This window comes from Caretta caretta, chromosome 5 (assembly GCF_965140235.1).
Source record: "Caretta caretta isolate rCarCar2 chromosome 5, rCarCar1.hap1, whole genome shotgun sequence".
Lineage (NCBI taxonomy): Eukaryota > Metazoa > Chordata > Testudines > Cheloniidae > Caretta > Caretta caretta.
Window position 1 is genome coordinate 76,454,345 of NC_134210.1, and position 14,654 is coordinate 76,468,998.

Below are 14,654 nucleotides of genomic sequence, written 5' to 3' on the forward strand. Positions count from 1 at the left end.
GCTCCCGTTCCATCCCCTTAACGTCGCCCTCGGGTGCGCACTCGCAGCTCTGGCGGAACAGCGACAGCAGCATCAAAATCTCTAGTGAGCATGCGTACACACCCCATACATACTTCCCTGGGCAACCAGCCTCCCCCGACGTTCCTTTCTCCGTAAGTTTACTTCCACGCACGCGCAGAGAACACCTTCCGCCGCACATCCAGTCTCTGGGTAGGGCTGGCACACTCGCCGCTACAGGAAAGCCTATGACGTCACATGGAGCAGAGTCTCGCGATATTTCGTTTTTGTTCTGTTCCGCTGGTGCCGGCGGAGGCGGTGAGCACGGTGGAAGGGGGGCTGCGTTTGTGACCCGCCCTGCGGGGAGGCGGGGTTGTGAGGCCCCGCCCCGAGCTATGTGCCACCGCCTTCGCCGCTTGCAGGACAGAGAGCGGCCGAGCGGCTGTGGACCCTTCGCTGCCGCCCCGGCGGCCGGACCGTGAGCCTGGCGCCCGGACGCCTGCAGTGAGGCCAGCCGGGCCCCGCGTTCTCTGCGCCATGAATCTGCACCAGGTGCTGACCGGCGCCGTGAACCCCGGGGACAACTGCTTCTCCGTGGGGAACCTCCACGAGCAGCCGCTCACGGTGAGTCCCGGGCCGGGCTGCCCAGCTGTCCCGAGCCACCCGCTGGCGGGGCCTCTGCAGTCTGCCGGGCAGCCCCCCGCGGGCCCAGGGCTACTCCCGGGTGCTGACCGCCCCCCCCCCCCCCCCGGGCCCAAGGGCCCCCGCTTCCCACTCGCTCCGTCCTGTCCTCCCGCTGGGGACGAGACTCCTCTTCTCCCGGCCCCGTCCGTCCTGCACCCACACAGGGTGGCCTGAACTAGCCGGGAACCAGGTCGCTAGCTGGATGCGTCCGGGAGGGGTGGGATTGGCATGGGCTGGTTCAGGTGCACGGGGGACACATGACACGAGAGGCGGGGGAGCAGCGCAGCGCAGCTGATGAGATCAAAGTGCTGCGAAAGTGTGATGAGTAGGGACGCTTCATTTCTTGCGCTTCTGTTGCGGCTGTTAATATTATCGTACAGTAGCGCACACCCACGGTGTGCTAGGCACTGTCCACGTACACACGCAGGATGACACAATACACAGTTTAAGGCCTGTAGTACACCTGTTCAGAACTCGTATTGGGGGGAGAAGTATCCACACCCTTTTTAAGATCATGGTTAATGATGCTTGTCGTGAAAAAGCTATAAGCAATAAATATATATAAATGTGAGCAATGGCATGTTAAAATACATGTAACATAATTTCAAGTGTCTTTTCAGTTTGCAAGGGTAAGTCTGTTGTGCCTTAAGAAAATGAATCTACATGTTAGACTTCATAAATGTCACCTTGAAAACATGAGTAAAATATTTTAAAGTCCTTACACTGACATAAGCTAACAGTTGAGTTTTATTTCATTTTGAGTAGATGACACTAATGGCAAGTGAGCACTACAGCGCTACATCGGTGCAGTTGCATATCTGTAGTGCATCTGGTGAAGACTTGTTATGCTGACAGGAGAGCCCTCTCCCATGGTCATAATTACTCCATCTTGGCGAGAAGTAGAAGCTGTGTTGTTTGGGAGAGTGTCTCGCTGACATAGAGCCAGTGTGGACAGTGTTAAATTTGCATCACTCGGGGGTGCGCGTGAGGCTTTTTCACATCACTGAGCGAGTAAATTAGATTGACTTAAGCATTAGTCTAACACGGCTATCCCTTTGATACTTAGGCATTAGTGTAGACCTGCCCTAAGAGATATATTAGAGGTCCTTGAGAGTGGCAAAGAAAAAAAACCCTTGAAGATAGAGCTATTTTTAGCACATTTAAAGTTCAGAAAGGCACTTTTTTTTTTTTTTTTTTTTGCTGCATAGTAACTCTGAATTATGTTCTAAAATCTTGACGTTAAAGCTAATATTTCTGAACTTCCTGTTTGCATGCACCCTGCTGCTGGGAAGTAACTGCATAGCACTTTAAGTACATATTAGGCTTCTGTACAGTTTTTAATTTTTGTTCATAAAAAGGATTTTTCTCTTTATCCTTTCACTCTCCAAAGCCCACTATTCTACCCTCCCTTTGTTGAGTCATAGTTTTATATGAGTTTTGTTTGTCTTTAAACTTGAATAAGTATTCTCATCATAATAGACTATGGAGTTCAAAAGACTCAATCTTCAGTCTAAATGTAAACTATTCTCTTCTATTTCTCTTCTCTCCCTGGTTTGGCTCCCTCTTTCTTGGGGTGCCTCATCATCTGAGTATCTTATCCTCATTCTTTTCCTATCTTTTCACATGAAATGATGCTGTGGTATTGTTGTTGTGCTTAAGTCTTTGTCTGGATGAAATTGTCAGGAACCTAGTCAGTTTTGCTTGGTACACAGTGTATCAGAAGGGGCCCAAAGTAGAATTTAGCAGATTTGTCAGTTTTGCTCTGGAGCAGCAGCACCCAAGATAGTGCTATAAACTGTGGGATATCTTCAGTCTTGCACCCAGTTTAACTTACTGCCTAATTCGTTGGAGAACGATTGCTAGACTCATTTTTAATCTTTGTTTGTGGATACTCGGCACACTCCTGTGCTCCTTTGCTGAGTTTTTTAACAACGACAACATTGGAAAACAAAATACTTGTTCACTATCTGACACCGTGATCATCCTGCAAGGAGTTCCATCTGGGAGGCCTCTGTTGAAGTAATGTGGGCTCCATGTCATCACAGGAATTTTCTTGAGTAGTTGCAGATTCAGAACTGCAAGTTGCTGCTCAAAAGAGGAAGTAATCAGAATAAAGCTTTGTTATAGACAGTCAGCTCAATCAATTTGGGGGGAAAAAAAAGTTAAAAGTAGCTTACAGTACTACACCTGCTTTTGGATCCAACTTTCAGATTTCCATATTTGTTTAAATGTTTCTCTACCTATTGTGCTGTGTGTGACTCACAAGCAGCATGAAACTGTACGTGAAAAACAGTGTAATTTCCTTTACAGCAAAGTGACATTAATTGTGTAAAGTAAAGAAGCGAGACAAATAGAGAATTATCTTATCTTTTAATTATACTAAAGTTTAGATCTGTCTTGTAATAACATTAGGTTCCTTTTTTAAAACTTCAGGTTATCAGCATCACTTCCATAGAATGACTGCTGAGCAATTCTGTCCAGTATTGCAGCCTGTCTGATTAGAAGAGTGTGTAGAACTCTATAATGACCTGGAAGTGGTAGCTTTCTCTTGAGAGGGAGGAATATACCAAACAGTACTGTTTTGAGTAATACTACCTTGAGAGACCTTTATTTACAAGAGCAGTTTTGACACAAATATAATCATAGAAATTCCTATACGTGCATTAAATCTTTTATATATTTGTGGTGTGCAGGAAAGCATATTACTAATGGAATTTTTAGCCAGTAGTCTCAAACCCCGAGAACAAAAATGTCCTTCATTGACTTTGGGGGGGGGGGATGTTGTGGTGGTTCTCATGATGTACAACTTAATCAGATTTCTCCACACCTATTTGAACAAGCACAAAAAAGGTACTGTAAATAAGCTGAGTTGAGTTGATCCCACTAGTTACTTTTCTACAAAGAAATGTCTTATCTTTCAATTGATGTTTAAGGGTTGGAATGTAGCCATTCTTCTATGCTTAGTTAGGTCACTACCAGTTAGTGCTTATACCATGATCACTTAGAAATGAAGAGTTAAATGTGTGGGAGGTATGAAGCTTTACTTGAATTTTTAATTAACCACTGGAAGTTTTTAAAATGTCATGCAAAACCAAATGAAAATGGCTGCAAATAGAAGTAGCTCACAAATGCTATTTTTTTTTGTACAAATTGTGTTTAGTCCATAGACAGTGTTCTTCTAACCCTTCCACTCTACCCCAAAAAAATCTTCATGTTAACTGTCAAAATAGAACTAGAAGACTACCTATGTTGTTTAGAAGAGATTTCAGGAAAATGGCCTTGGTGATAATACAGAAGCATAAATTCTAGTCAGCCTCAAGTTTGGACCTCCCTCATACTAGCAGTACAGAAACAATATTGTAGTTGTGACTCAAACACCTGGACCCCCCTGATGGATTATACTCTAGTTCATGGGTTCTCAATACAAGTCTTCCTCGACTTGTATCCGCATAGTGTTAGTGATTCAAAACCTAGTAAGTTCTACTGAACATGAATTTCTGAGCACTTTTGTTTTTCAGTTGTCTTGCATGTGATAAGTGAGAATATGTGCACCTTAGAACATGCTGTTTGCTGATGACTTGGTGATATATGCAGAAGATTAAGACTGTAAGCCAACTTTGAACAGTGGCAACATAGTTTTGAGCAGGCTGGACTTCACTTTAATCATACCAACATTCACTCTGAGAACTGAAGGAGGACTCAGCATAAAAGATATCACGGGGAGAAAGAGAATTTAAATATCTAGAATCAGTGGTTACTGACAATGGTGCCCTCCAGAATGATGACTGGCATTGTACTAAAGTTGCTCGGTGCAAATGGTAGGAGCTGACCCAAGTTCTTTATGATAACTTTATTGGCATCTTTTTAAGAGTGGTCAAATCACAGTTTTATACAATCGTAATGTACAGAACAGGGAGTTGGCCAGCCACTAGAAAAGTAATGGGTATGTTGTCCAAATGAAGCTGTTGAGATGGTTGGAGACTGTGATAGGAAACAAAATGATGTAAAGGATCTAATAAAGGTTGCTCCAATTGAAGACAAGTTGAGGGATGCTATGCTACGTGGATATGGGCATATCCGGCGGAGACCTGAGAGCTATGTTGGTAAGATGTCTGTTTCAGTGATCTTCCCCTGGTTGTCTTCTGTCAATGACCAAAGTCTTGGTATATTGACTGGATATCAGTGGACATTGGAGAGACCAGACTGCATTACAGCCTAGAATTCTATCATGAATTTTGGAAGAAGGCTATAAAAGTTACTGACCTAAAATAAGGAAGTGGCAAGAAAGGAGACAACTTGTGAAGCCTAATGTATATTTGCTATTTTTAGCTTCGGTACACTTAAGATGAGAATTGAGTACTAGAATACAGAGAGTATATACTATCATTGTTACTACTAATTCTCTGTTGTTTTAGAGCAGGAGTTCTCAAACTTGGGGTTGGGACCCCTCATGGGGTCACGAGGTTATTACAGGGGGGTCACGAGCTGTCAGCCTCCACCCCAAATCCCATTTTGCCTCCAGCATTTATAATAGTGTAAAATATATTAAAAAGTGTTTTTAATTTATAAGGGGGGATCACATTCAGTGGCTTGCTCTGTGAAAGGGGTCATCAGTAAAAAAGTTTGAGAGCTACTGTTTTAGAGCCCACGAGTATGTAAGCCAACAAGTAAGGCACTTCACCGAAATGCTACCTACTTGGCTTTTTCTCACATCTACAGTTTAAAGCAACTTGACCGGTAAGTTTACGTATTACCTCCCACACTTGTTGTGGATGCTACTTTAATATCTGAAGCATTGTTCAAGGTGTTGCCTCAAATTGTGTAATCAATACAGTCACCACTGTCTTTGTTGAATGGCTTTGCAGATGTTTGTTTACTTATTTCTGCTTTCATGACTCTTACAGTCCTTTAAAAATATTTATACTGTGCTAACTCCTACTTTTGTGTAGTGAGTTTACAGTTGTTGACTCTACAATGTATAAAAATAGTTTAAACTAGAGTTTGGAGGAACTTCGGAAGTTCTAATGGTCATTACGAAATTTCAGGGAAGTATAAAGAGCAGATGACTTGGTAATATGCATATTATATATTTCTCTACTCTAATGCTGGTACTTTACTGGAGAAGAAACTTCTCTTCCATTATGTTTTCTCTTAATTATTGGAATGGTCACTTAAAGAAAATATTGTTGGTGTGGCTCCATTTATTTAGTCATTTCTTTCAAAGATATATTTTTACAAACTTGTTTATTAAAGTTAAGATGTCAGGTTTAAAATGTAATACATTTTGGAGGAAACAGTATACTGCAGCAATTAATACAATCTCATGAAATATTTTTTTATCACTAGAAAAAGAGAGGTAATAAATACTGCAAGGTAAATGTTTACTTTCTTGCCTGACATTGGGTGTGAGCAGAAAAACATAAAATAAAAAATGTACACGTAATTACCATATGGTTGAGGAGAACCATTTAATAAATAGCCTTGCCTGAAATCTGTCCAATAGTTCTTCATCATGACTGAGCTTTGGAACATTAATATTATCTTTTTTATGTTTTTGTAATTGTAGGACAGGGAAATTTTTAAACTTTCTTCCACACTTGGACTCATCTGTGGTGCAGGACAAGAGACAATTTTTAAGGTTAATTTTGTTCAGCCCAACAAAAATAGGTACTTCATGCCGTTTGAAAGCGCAATCAATAGGGGAATTCTGGTATAAAGCTTTGTTCCTAGTTCAAGTACAGTATATTTTAAAATCTTTACACTTTTACCTGCAATACCTTTTCAGTACACTTCGGGGTTTCTTTTGGGAAAAAAAAAGGGGTGTGTGTGTAGGGAGGAGAATCCTCCTCAAAGATATGTACAGTATAGTTGTAGTCTGGTAATTAAGGCAGTTTTATTTTACATGCATGTAAAAAATACTTGTAAAAACTCTTTTTATAAAAGATAGCATAGATACAATGGTTTGGCTTGGCATAAAGTTTCTGTTGAGAGTCTCTTGGGAATAACCTGCCTAACTCGTTGCTTGTCACACAAAGTTACTCGTCAGTCCCATACATGTGCAGGAAAGGGGCCTTTTATTTTATGCACCATATTTCCTGATTTAGCATAAGAAATTTATTGCTTCAGTAGATTAAATTTTTTATGTGCAAGTTCAGGGTTATAATCTTAAAAAAAAATTTCCTGCACATAATTCTCCCCTCTTACAGATATGTGAATGCACCAATAGAAGATTTATTTTCTTATGTTTAAGGAGTTACTTAGGTAAAGTTTCCACTTTAAAGAAAAAAAAAAGAATTTTGTAGCAGTTAAATTATTGGCTGTAATAGCTTCTGATAACAGTTCTGTAAAATTGCCTTAGTGTTATCTTCAAAGGAAAACATTTGCTAATCCTCTCTCAAGAAATTTAGGATGCAGGGATAAAATAGCTGGAAGTTGGATAAGAAGCAAATAGAAAGGAGGTGAAAATCCAATACCAGATGCAAATTCATTTTTTTCAGTCTTAGGTGCACAGAAAGATGTATAATTTTCTAAATCCAGATATGTGGTGGCAAGGCATCAGCTAGTAAAATCCTTGTTTCCATAGTTCTGACTGGTTTTACCCTGTTTGCTTTTGTTCATTGGTTTTAAAAACATTGTTTAACAAACATACCAGGAGCATGATAATATCAACAATATCTGCTTGTTTCATTGAACAGACTACTCCACAAATAACCTGGGACATTTTAGTCTTTAAAGGTGAATTGAAAGGCTTTACACCTGCCAAAACTACAGTTAAAGGTTCTCTTTCCACTACAGAGACATCGCTAACACTTAGACCTAGTTTATACTAGAAGAACCTTACTGGGATAGTCCTGCTTGTTCAGACACGTTATACTGGCAAAAGATTGTACGGAACTGCATTCTTTATAGTATTTCAGATGTTTATGAAGTTATTGGCTATGGTATGTGAAATGGTGAGCCCTGAACTCAGTTCTTGGCATGGAAGTTGAGGAGAAACTATCAACAACCGGTGACTCCTGTTCTTGGATACAAAAGTTATCTTTTATGAAAACAATCAGTTGCAGACCCATAAGTACAAAAATGTGACAAGGTATGAACTGAATGATCCAGTTGAGGAACTAATTCACAAATGCAGGTAAAGTTGGGTGCATAAAAAGTGAGTGTTTGGGAGATCGTTGTATTTACGAGAATACTAAAGTAAGTCTCAAGAATACAGAGAACAGAAGATGAGGACTTGCAGCCAGAAGGAGGGCCGGAGAATCAAACCAACACCAGGAAGAAGCAGGGCTACGTGATTGGCTACCAACAGACAGACCTGTCACCAGAGCTGATATGTAGAACAGAAGAGTGTGCTTTCTGCTAGGAGCTAAGATACGGGATGTGGACCTGAGGCTGAAGACGATCCCAATGGGAGCAGGAAAGAATCCACTCATTATCCTTCATGTGGGAACAAATGATACTACTAGATTTTCACTAGAACGCATTAAGGTAGACTGGACCATGCTGGGGAAGACGCTTAACAAAATAGAGGTTAAGGTGATCTTCAGTGGAATTCTGCCTGTCCATAAGTGAGACAAGATTATGATGATCAGAAGATGACTCGGGCAGCACCACTTAGCCTCCATTTTGTTGTGGGATGTTTGACCATTGGGAGGCATTCACGGACAGAAGACTGTTCTCGTGGGATGGATTCCTCTTGAGTAGGGAGGGAAATAGACTTTTGGGATGGAGGATGTCATACTTGATTTAAAAAAGGCTTTAAACTAGGAATTTGGGGGAGATGATGGTAGGGAGATGCTCATGTACTCTTTACACCTGATCCTAATACTGAGCAGGAGCATAATCAAGAAAGAGAGGATACAGCAATGGAGAAAGGAACAGCAGAGGGTAGGAGAATGGACATCAAGAGGAAAGATGGCATCATTGGCATTGGCATTGAGAGTACAATGACTGTACCTAATCCAGTTAGGAATCTGGGGAAAGCCAGGCAGAAACAACTAAGATGTCAATAGGCCAATGAAAGGAGCCTGGACAACAAAATGGAGGAACTAGATCTACTCATGCAGGAAGTAAAACCAGATGATACAGGGATAACAGAAATATGGTGTAGTAGTAGTTATGACTAGGCTACATGTATTGAACAGTATGTTCTGTTCAGGAGAGACAGAAATGAAGGTAAAGGTGGTGAAGTAGCATTGTATGTTAATGATGAGGTAGACTGTAAAGAAATTAGAAGTGATGGAATGGATAAGACAGAGTCTGGGTCAACATCACTTTGGGGAAGAAAGCTACCACAGGCTCCCCTGGGATAGTGCTTGGGGTATGCTACAGAGCCCCAGGATCCAACTTGGATATGGATAGACAGCTCTTCAACATTTTTAATTAAATAAATACTACTGGGAATTGTTTGGTTATGGGAGACTTTAACTTCCCAGATATAGATTGGAGGACAAGTGCTACTAATAATAGTAGGGCCCAGATTTTCCTGGATGGGATAGCTGAACCAACAAGAGGTGAATAGCATTTTAGATCTAGTATCGTTGAGTAGAGAGGACTTCATAGAAGAATTGGTTATAGGGGACAGCCTTGTTTTGAATGATCATGCACTAATTCAATTTAAACTAAATGGAAGGATAAACAAAAATAGGTCTGCAATTAGGGGGTCCTTGATTTCAAAAGAGCAAACTTTAAAAAAATAAGGGAATTAGGGAAGTGGACAGGACTGAAGAACTCAAGGATCTGAATGTGGAGGAGGCTTGGAATTGGTTTAAATCAAAGATGCAGAAGCTATGTGAAGCCTGCATCCCAAGCAAGTGGATAAAATTTGTAGGGAAGAGTTGCAGACCACACTGGATGACCAAGCATCTCAGACAGGTCATTAAGAGAGTGCCTACAGGGAATGAAAGATGGAATGGATCAGCAAGGAAAAAAACCTCTTGAAAGTCAGAAAATGAGAACTGCCAAAACCCAAGCAGAGTTGGACCTTGCAAAGGAAGTTAAAATCAATACTAAAAGGTTCTATAGTCTTTTAGAAAACAAGGAAAGAAGAAGTGGGACTGCTAAGCACTGGGGGTGGGGGGAGATAAACAATGATCTAGGCATGGCTGAACACCTAAACAAATACTTTGGATCAGTTTTTAATAAGGGTACTGAGTTTTTAATAAGGGTACTGAGCTTACGGGTGGTGGCAGAGGGGCTAATGAAAATAAGGATGTTGAAGCTAAACTGAAACAGCTTACTGAGATCAAATTTGGGGGCTTGGATAATCACCATCCAAGAATATTAAAGGAAATAGCACATGAAATTGCAAGCCTAATAGTAGCAATTTTTAATGATCTGTAAACTCGGGGGTCACATCCTATGACTGGAGAATTGCTACAATAGTTCTTTTTAAGAAAAGGAAAAAAAGTGATCCGTGAAACTACAGGCCAGTGAGTTTGACCTCAATTGTATGCAAGCTTTTGGAACAAATTTTGAAAGAGAAAGTAATTAAGGATATAGAGCTGAACGGTAATTGGGATAAAATAGAACATGGCTTTACAAAAGGTAGATTGTGCCAGACCAACCTGATCATCTTTGAGAGGATAACTGATTTTTTTAGATCCAATCTATCTGGGTTTCAGAAAACCATTTTATACTATTCCCTACGAGAAATTATTAATTAAATTGGAGAAGATTAGGATTAATATGAGAATTGAAAGGTAGGTAAGGAATTGGTTAAAGCGAGGCTACACTGGGTCATACTGAAAGGTGATCTGTCAGGCTGGACTGAGGTTGCTAGTGAAGGTTCTCAGGGATCGGTCTTAAGACCAATCTTAGTTAACATTTTCATTAATGACCTTGGCACAAAAAGTGGAAGTGTGCTAATAAAACTTGTGGATGACAAAGTTGGGAGGTGTTGTCCATATGGAGGAGGACCGAAATATTCTACAAGAATTTCTGGACGACCTTGAAAACTGTAGTAATAGAAATGGGATGAAATTTAATAGTGCAAAATGTGAGGTCATGCATTTAGGGACTAACAACAAGAAGTTTTGCTATAAGCTAAGAACTTAGCGACAGGAGGAGAAAGACCTGGGTGTATTGGTTAGTTGCAAGAGGACTGTGAGCTATAAATGTGATATGGCTGTGAAAAAAGCTAATGGAATCCTAGGATGCATCAAGCGAGATATTTCCAGTAGAGATAGGGCAGTGTTAATACCATTATACAAGGCACTGGTGAGAACTCATCTGGAATGCTTTGCGCTGTTCTGGTCTCACATGTTTAAGAACAATCAATTCAAACTGGAATAGGTGCAGAAAACCTGCCTTATGAGAGGAGACTCAGAGCTCGGCTTGTTTAGCCTAACAAAATGAAGGCTGAGGGGAGATATGATTGCTTTCTATAAATACATCAGAGGGATAAATACCAGGGAGGGAGAGGAGGAGTTTAAAAGATAAGGGCCAGCGTTGACATAAGAACAAGTAGTATAAATTGGCTATCAACAAGTTTAGGCTTGTAATTAGATCAATGTTTCTAATCATCAGAGGAGTCAATTTCTGGAATAGCCTTCCAAGGGGCAAAAACCTACTTGGCTTCAAGACTGAACTTGATAAGTTTATGGAGGGGATGGTAGGATGAGACTGACCACAGTGGCATGTGGTCCCTCTGCAACTGCTAGTAGTGAATATCCCCAATGGCCAGAGATGGAACACTAGATAGAGAGGGGTCTGAGTTACTACAGAGAATTCTTTCCCAGGTGTGTGGCTGGTGGGTCTTGCTGACATATTCAAGGTCTAATTTATCATATTTGGGGTTAGAAAGGAATTTTTCCCCAGATCAGATTGGCAGAGACCCTGGGCTTTTTTCACCTTCCTCTGTAGCATGGGGTATGGGTTTAGACTAGAATAAATGATAGATTCTCTGTAACTTGGAGTCTTCAAATTGTGATTTGAGGATTTCAATAACTCAGCCAAACATTAGGGGTCTATAACAGGAGTAGGTGGGCAAGGTTCTGTGGCTTACGATGTGCAGGAGGTCAGACTATATGATCATGATGGTCACTTCTGCTCGTAAAGTCTGAGTAATATTTCTAGATTACATTCCATATATATATGCTGACATAGTTGCTTCCTCTTTGGAAAACTGTATGAAAACTTTATGCTTATTTGTAATCTGTGATTTACAAATTACCCCATCACTTCACTGTGATAATTATTATTATTATAACCCCAGAAAAATGTATCCGGGATCTAGTTGTTTTTGTTTGGGGGCCTTTGTGTGATAGCATAACACAATCAGGATTGAGGCTTTGTGGTGGGTATTGTACAGATGTACAGTCCTGCCATTAAGAGCTTCTATCAAGACTGAGTCAAGTTGTGGGTCTAGAAGAGAAGGAAAGGGAGAAAAGTTGCAATAAAAGGAATGTGAAGTTATGCATACTTATTACGTATCTATTTGTAAATTATAAGTAGACTAGAGATACTAAAGTCTCTTCAGGCCACCTGCTAGTGTCAGCAGCAAGGTCCTGCAGCTAGCCTTCTTACCTGCTAGCTTAACACCCCTCCCACCGCCAAGAAGTCTAACAAGCAAACCTGGGCCCCAGTTGGGCCACCTGATTGGCTAAACTGCCCAGTTGGCTCAGAGGATCAGCAGACTTGCTCTTAAGACCAACAAAAGAAGCAGAGTGCTGATTGCTCAAAGCATTCATCCAGGGTCACGATAGCCTTGGCCCCTGGAATTCCTCACTCCAGGTAACCTAGCTCTGACACTCAGCTCCAATTTCAGACTACCAGTTCCTGCTCTTACTACTAGGCATAAGTGCCCACATTCCGGTCTTTGACAGCTAACCATCATCAAGTGGTACTTTACTGTAGTACTCAGAGTTAAAGGCCAGAAGGGAGCACTAAATCATCTAGTCTAACATCCTGTATATCACAGGCTGCTAACATCACCCAGCATCCACATGTTAAAGCTGGTATTGTTTCACTTGTTAAAGGATTACAACCCCCAGGAGAGGGTTTGTCATTTTAGAGGTATGTGTTGAAAAGGGACTTAAAAGGAAGGTATAATAGCTGCTTTATGGAGGGATTTGGTAAGTCTACCATGCTTCAGCATGTCTTCAGACCTTGTTCCATATACACTTGTCAAAGAAGCCACTCTCCATCTCCCACTATATTGCCGTATTTGGCAGAGTGGAAAAGGATGAAGCAGTAAGATGCAACAGTGGATAGGTGGTAATAGAGCCTGCTGCAGTTCCACTTGTACAACAATTTCCCTTACCGTCCTAATGCACACACTCACTGTTTTTACACACAATCATCCCCCTTCTGCTTCCCATCCCCACGGTCACCACAGGCACTTACCTTCTTTGCTTATTTTTCGTATCAGTGATCTTCCAAAGATGGAGGTCTGAACAAGATCACTCCTAGGTGAGTGTTTTTTAAAAATGGGGGGAATTTTTCTTTTCTCACCACTCATGTAAAAAGTTTTCAACCAAGTTTGAAAATGTTTAGTTGGAGAATAGTTTATCCATTCGGAATGCTGCTGCAAAGATCATTTTCCTAGCCTATCACATATGAGCCCCCCTTTTTTTTCATCTTTCCACTGGCTTCCCCTTCTCTCTCACACCAAACATAAGTTACTTGTTTTCACTTCAAAGGCTGTTCATGGCTTATGCCTGCATTACCTATCATTGCTTATTTACTATTGAGATGTCAACTCCTGCTGGCCAATGGGTGCTAGAAAGAGGAGCATCGAGAGCAACTTTAGGTGCATTTTCACAGCAATGGAAAAAAGGCACATCCCTGACACCAGGGCAAACTTCAAGTCCCTGTTCCAAAGCACAAAGGCAATAGAGCTTCTGACATCCATTTGGTTGAGAAATGTTTTAGATGGGCAAAACTTATTTTTTTCACCCTCATTCTGAATGGTGGCTAAACATATCCGAAAAAATTAAGTCTGAGGCAAGCAACCAGCATAAATATAAATCAGCCGAAATGTTCTTTGCATTCCTTTTTTGTACATTCTTACGGTTAAAGTACAGAACTGCTTTGCTCAGAACTATCTGTTAGTCTATTAGATGTCTTAAAGTATGCTCTTTGTCACATCTACGTAACCAAACGTGGATCTTCATTCTTTTACTGCAGTTCTTGAGACAGACAAGACCTATGGGTTACTGGCACATGAGTAGGGTCTGTTCATCGGGAGATAGGGTTGTTTTGCTTCCAGGAGCCTTAGACTTGTTCTAAAGTCCCTCAAGTTTTTGTCACTTCTGGTGCTATGATTTCTCTTTTAATTTGGCTCTTTTGAGGTACAGGAATGTCATCCAGTCAGATTGATGTGGGAAGACAAAACAAAGCATGAGGCAGAAGATGCTTCTGAGCAGTGTTCTTCCAAAAGTGCGTAGAAGATTATTTCTGCTTGTCTGGGACAAATTCCTCTTAAATGTGCTCTAGTCTCTCCTTTCAGGTGTTCATTTCAACCTGTTAACAAGGAGCAGCATTGGAAGTAATCTTTTATGCTGAGCAATATTCTAAGGGGAGGCAAGTTTAAGCCACCTCATGTTACTGTCAGCACTGCATTAGTCAGCGCTTTTAGAAAGTACATACAGCACTCCACTGCAGCTTTCACTTGACTAGATCAGCATCGCACTCCCTGCTTTCAGATAAATGTTGGTGAGTGCAGAGTAGTTCAGTGCTACAGATAACCCTCTTGGGGCAGGTGACGAGTACTGCCAATCAACCAGACTACTGCATAACCATAGCTCCTCAAAACAGGTCTTGTCAAACTGAGACAGCAATAGTAAAGGAACATCAGAGGCCTGTCACCAGCAGAGCTCCCCTGTATGTGTCTGTTAGTCAAGGGGCCAAAGACCAGAGTACTCCTGCCTACACATTTGGCACCGTCAGCTTTGTGGTTAGTCAGACTCTTGGGTATGAATACTGCCCCATCAGCTTCTCTGTACAACAACCAAATAGTAGGGTCTTCCAAG

The 14,654-nt window shown here is 41.2% G+C and overlaps 1 protein-coding gene across 2 annotated transcripts in view; it reads left to right on the top strand.

Moving 5' to 3' along the window:
- Window positions 1–296: 296 nt before the first annotated feature.
- DMXL1 (Dmx like 1) overlaps window positions 297–14,654 on the top strand; it is a 143,557-nt gene continuing 129,199 nt past the window's right edge. The window contains exon 1 of one of the 2 annotated variants that reach the window (XM_048850824.2): window positions 297–621. In XM_048850824.2, the coding sequence (XP_048706781.2) occupies window positions 535–621 (87 nt within the window). In that variant the 5' untranslated portion in view covers window positions 297–534. The remainder of the gene's footprint in view (window positions 622–14,654) is intronic. The other variant, XM_048850819.2, reaches the window with a different exon arrangement.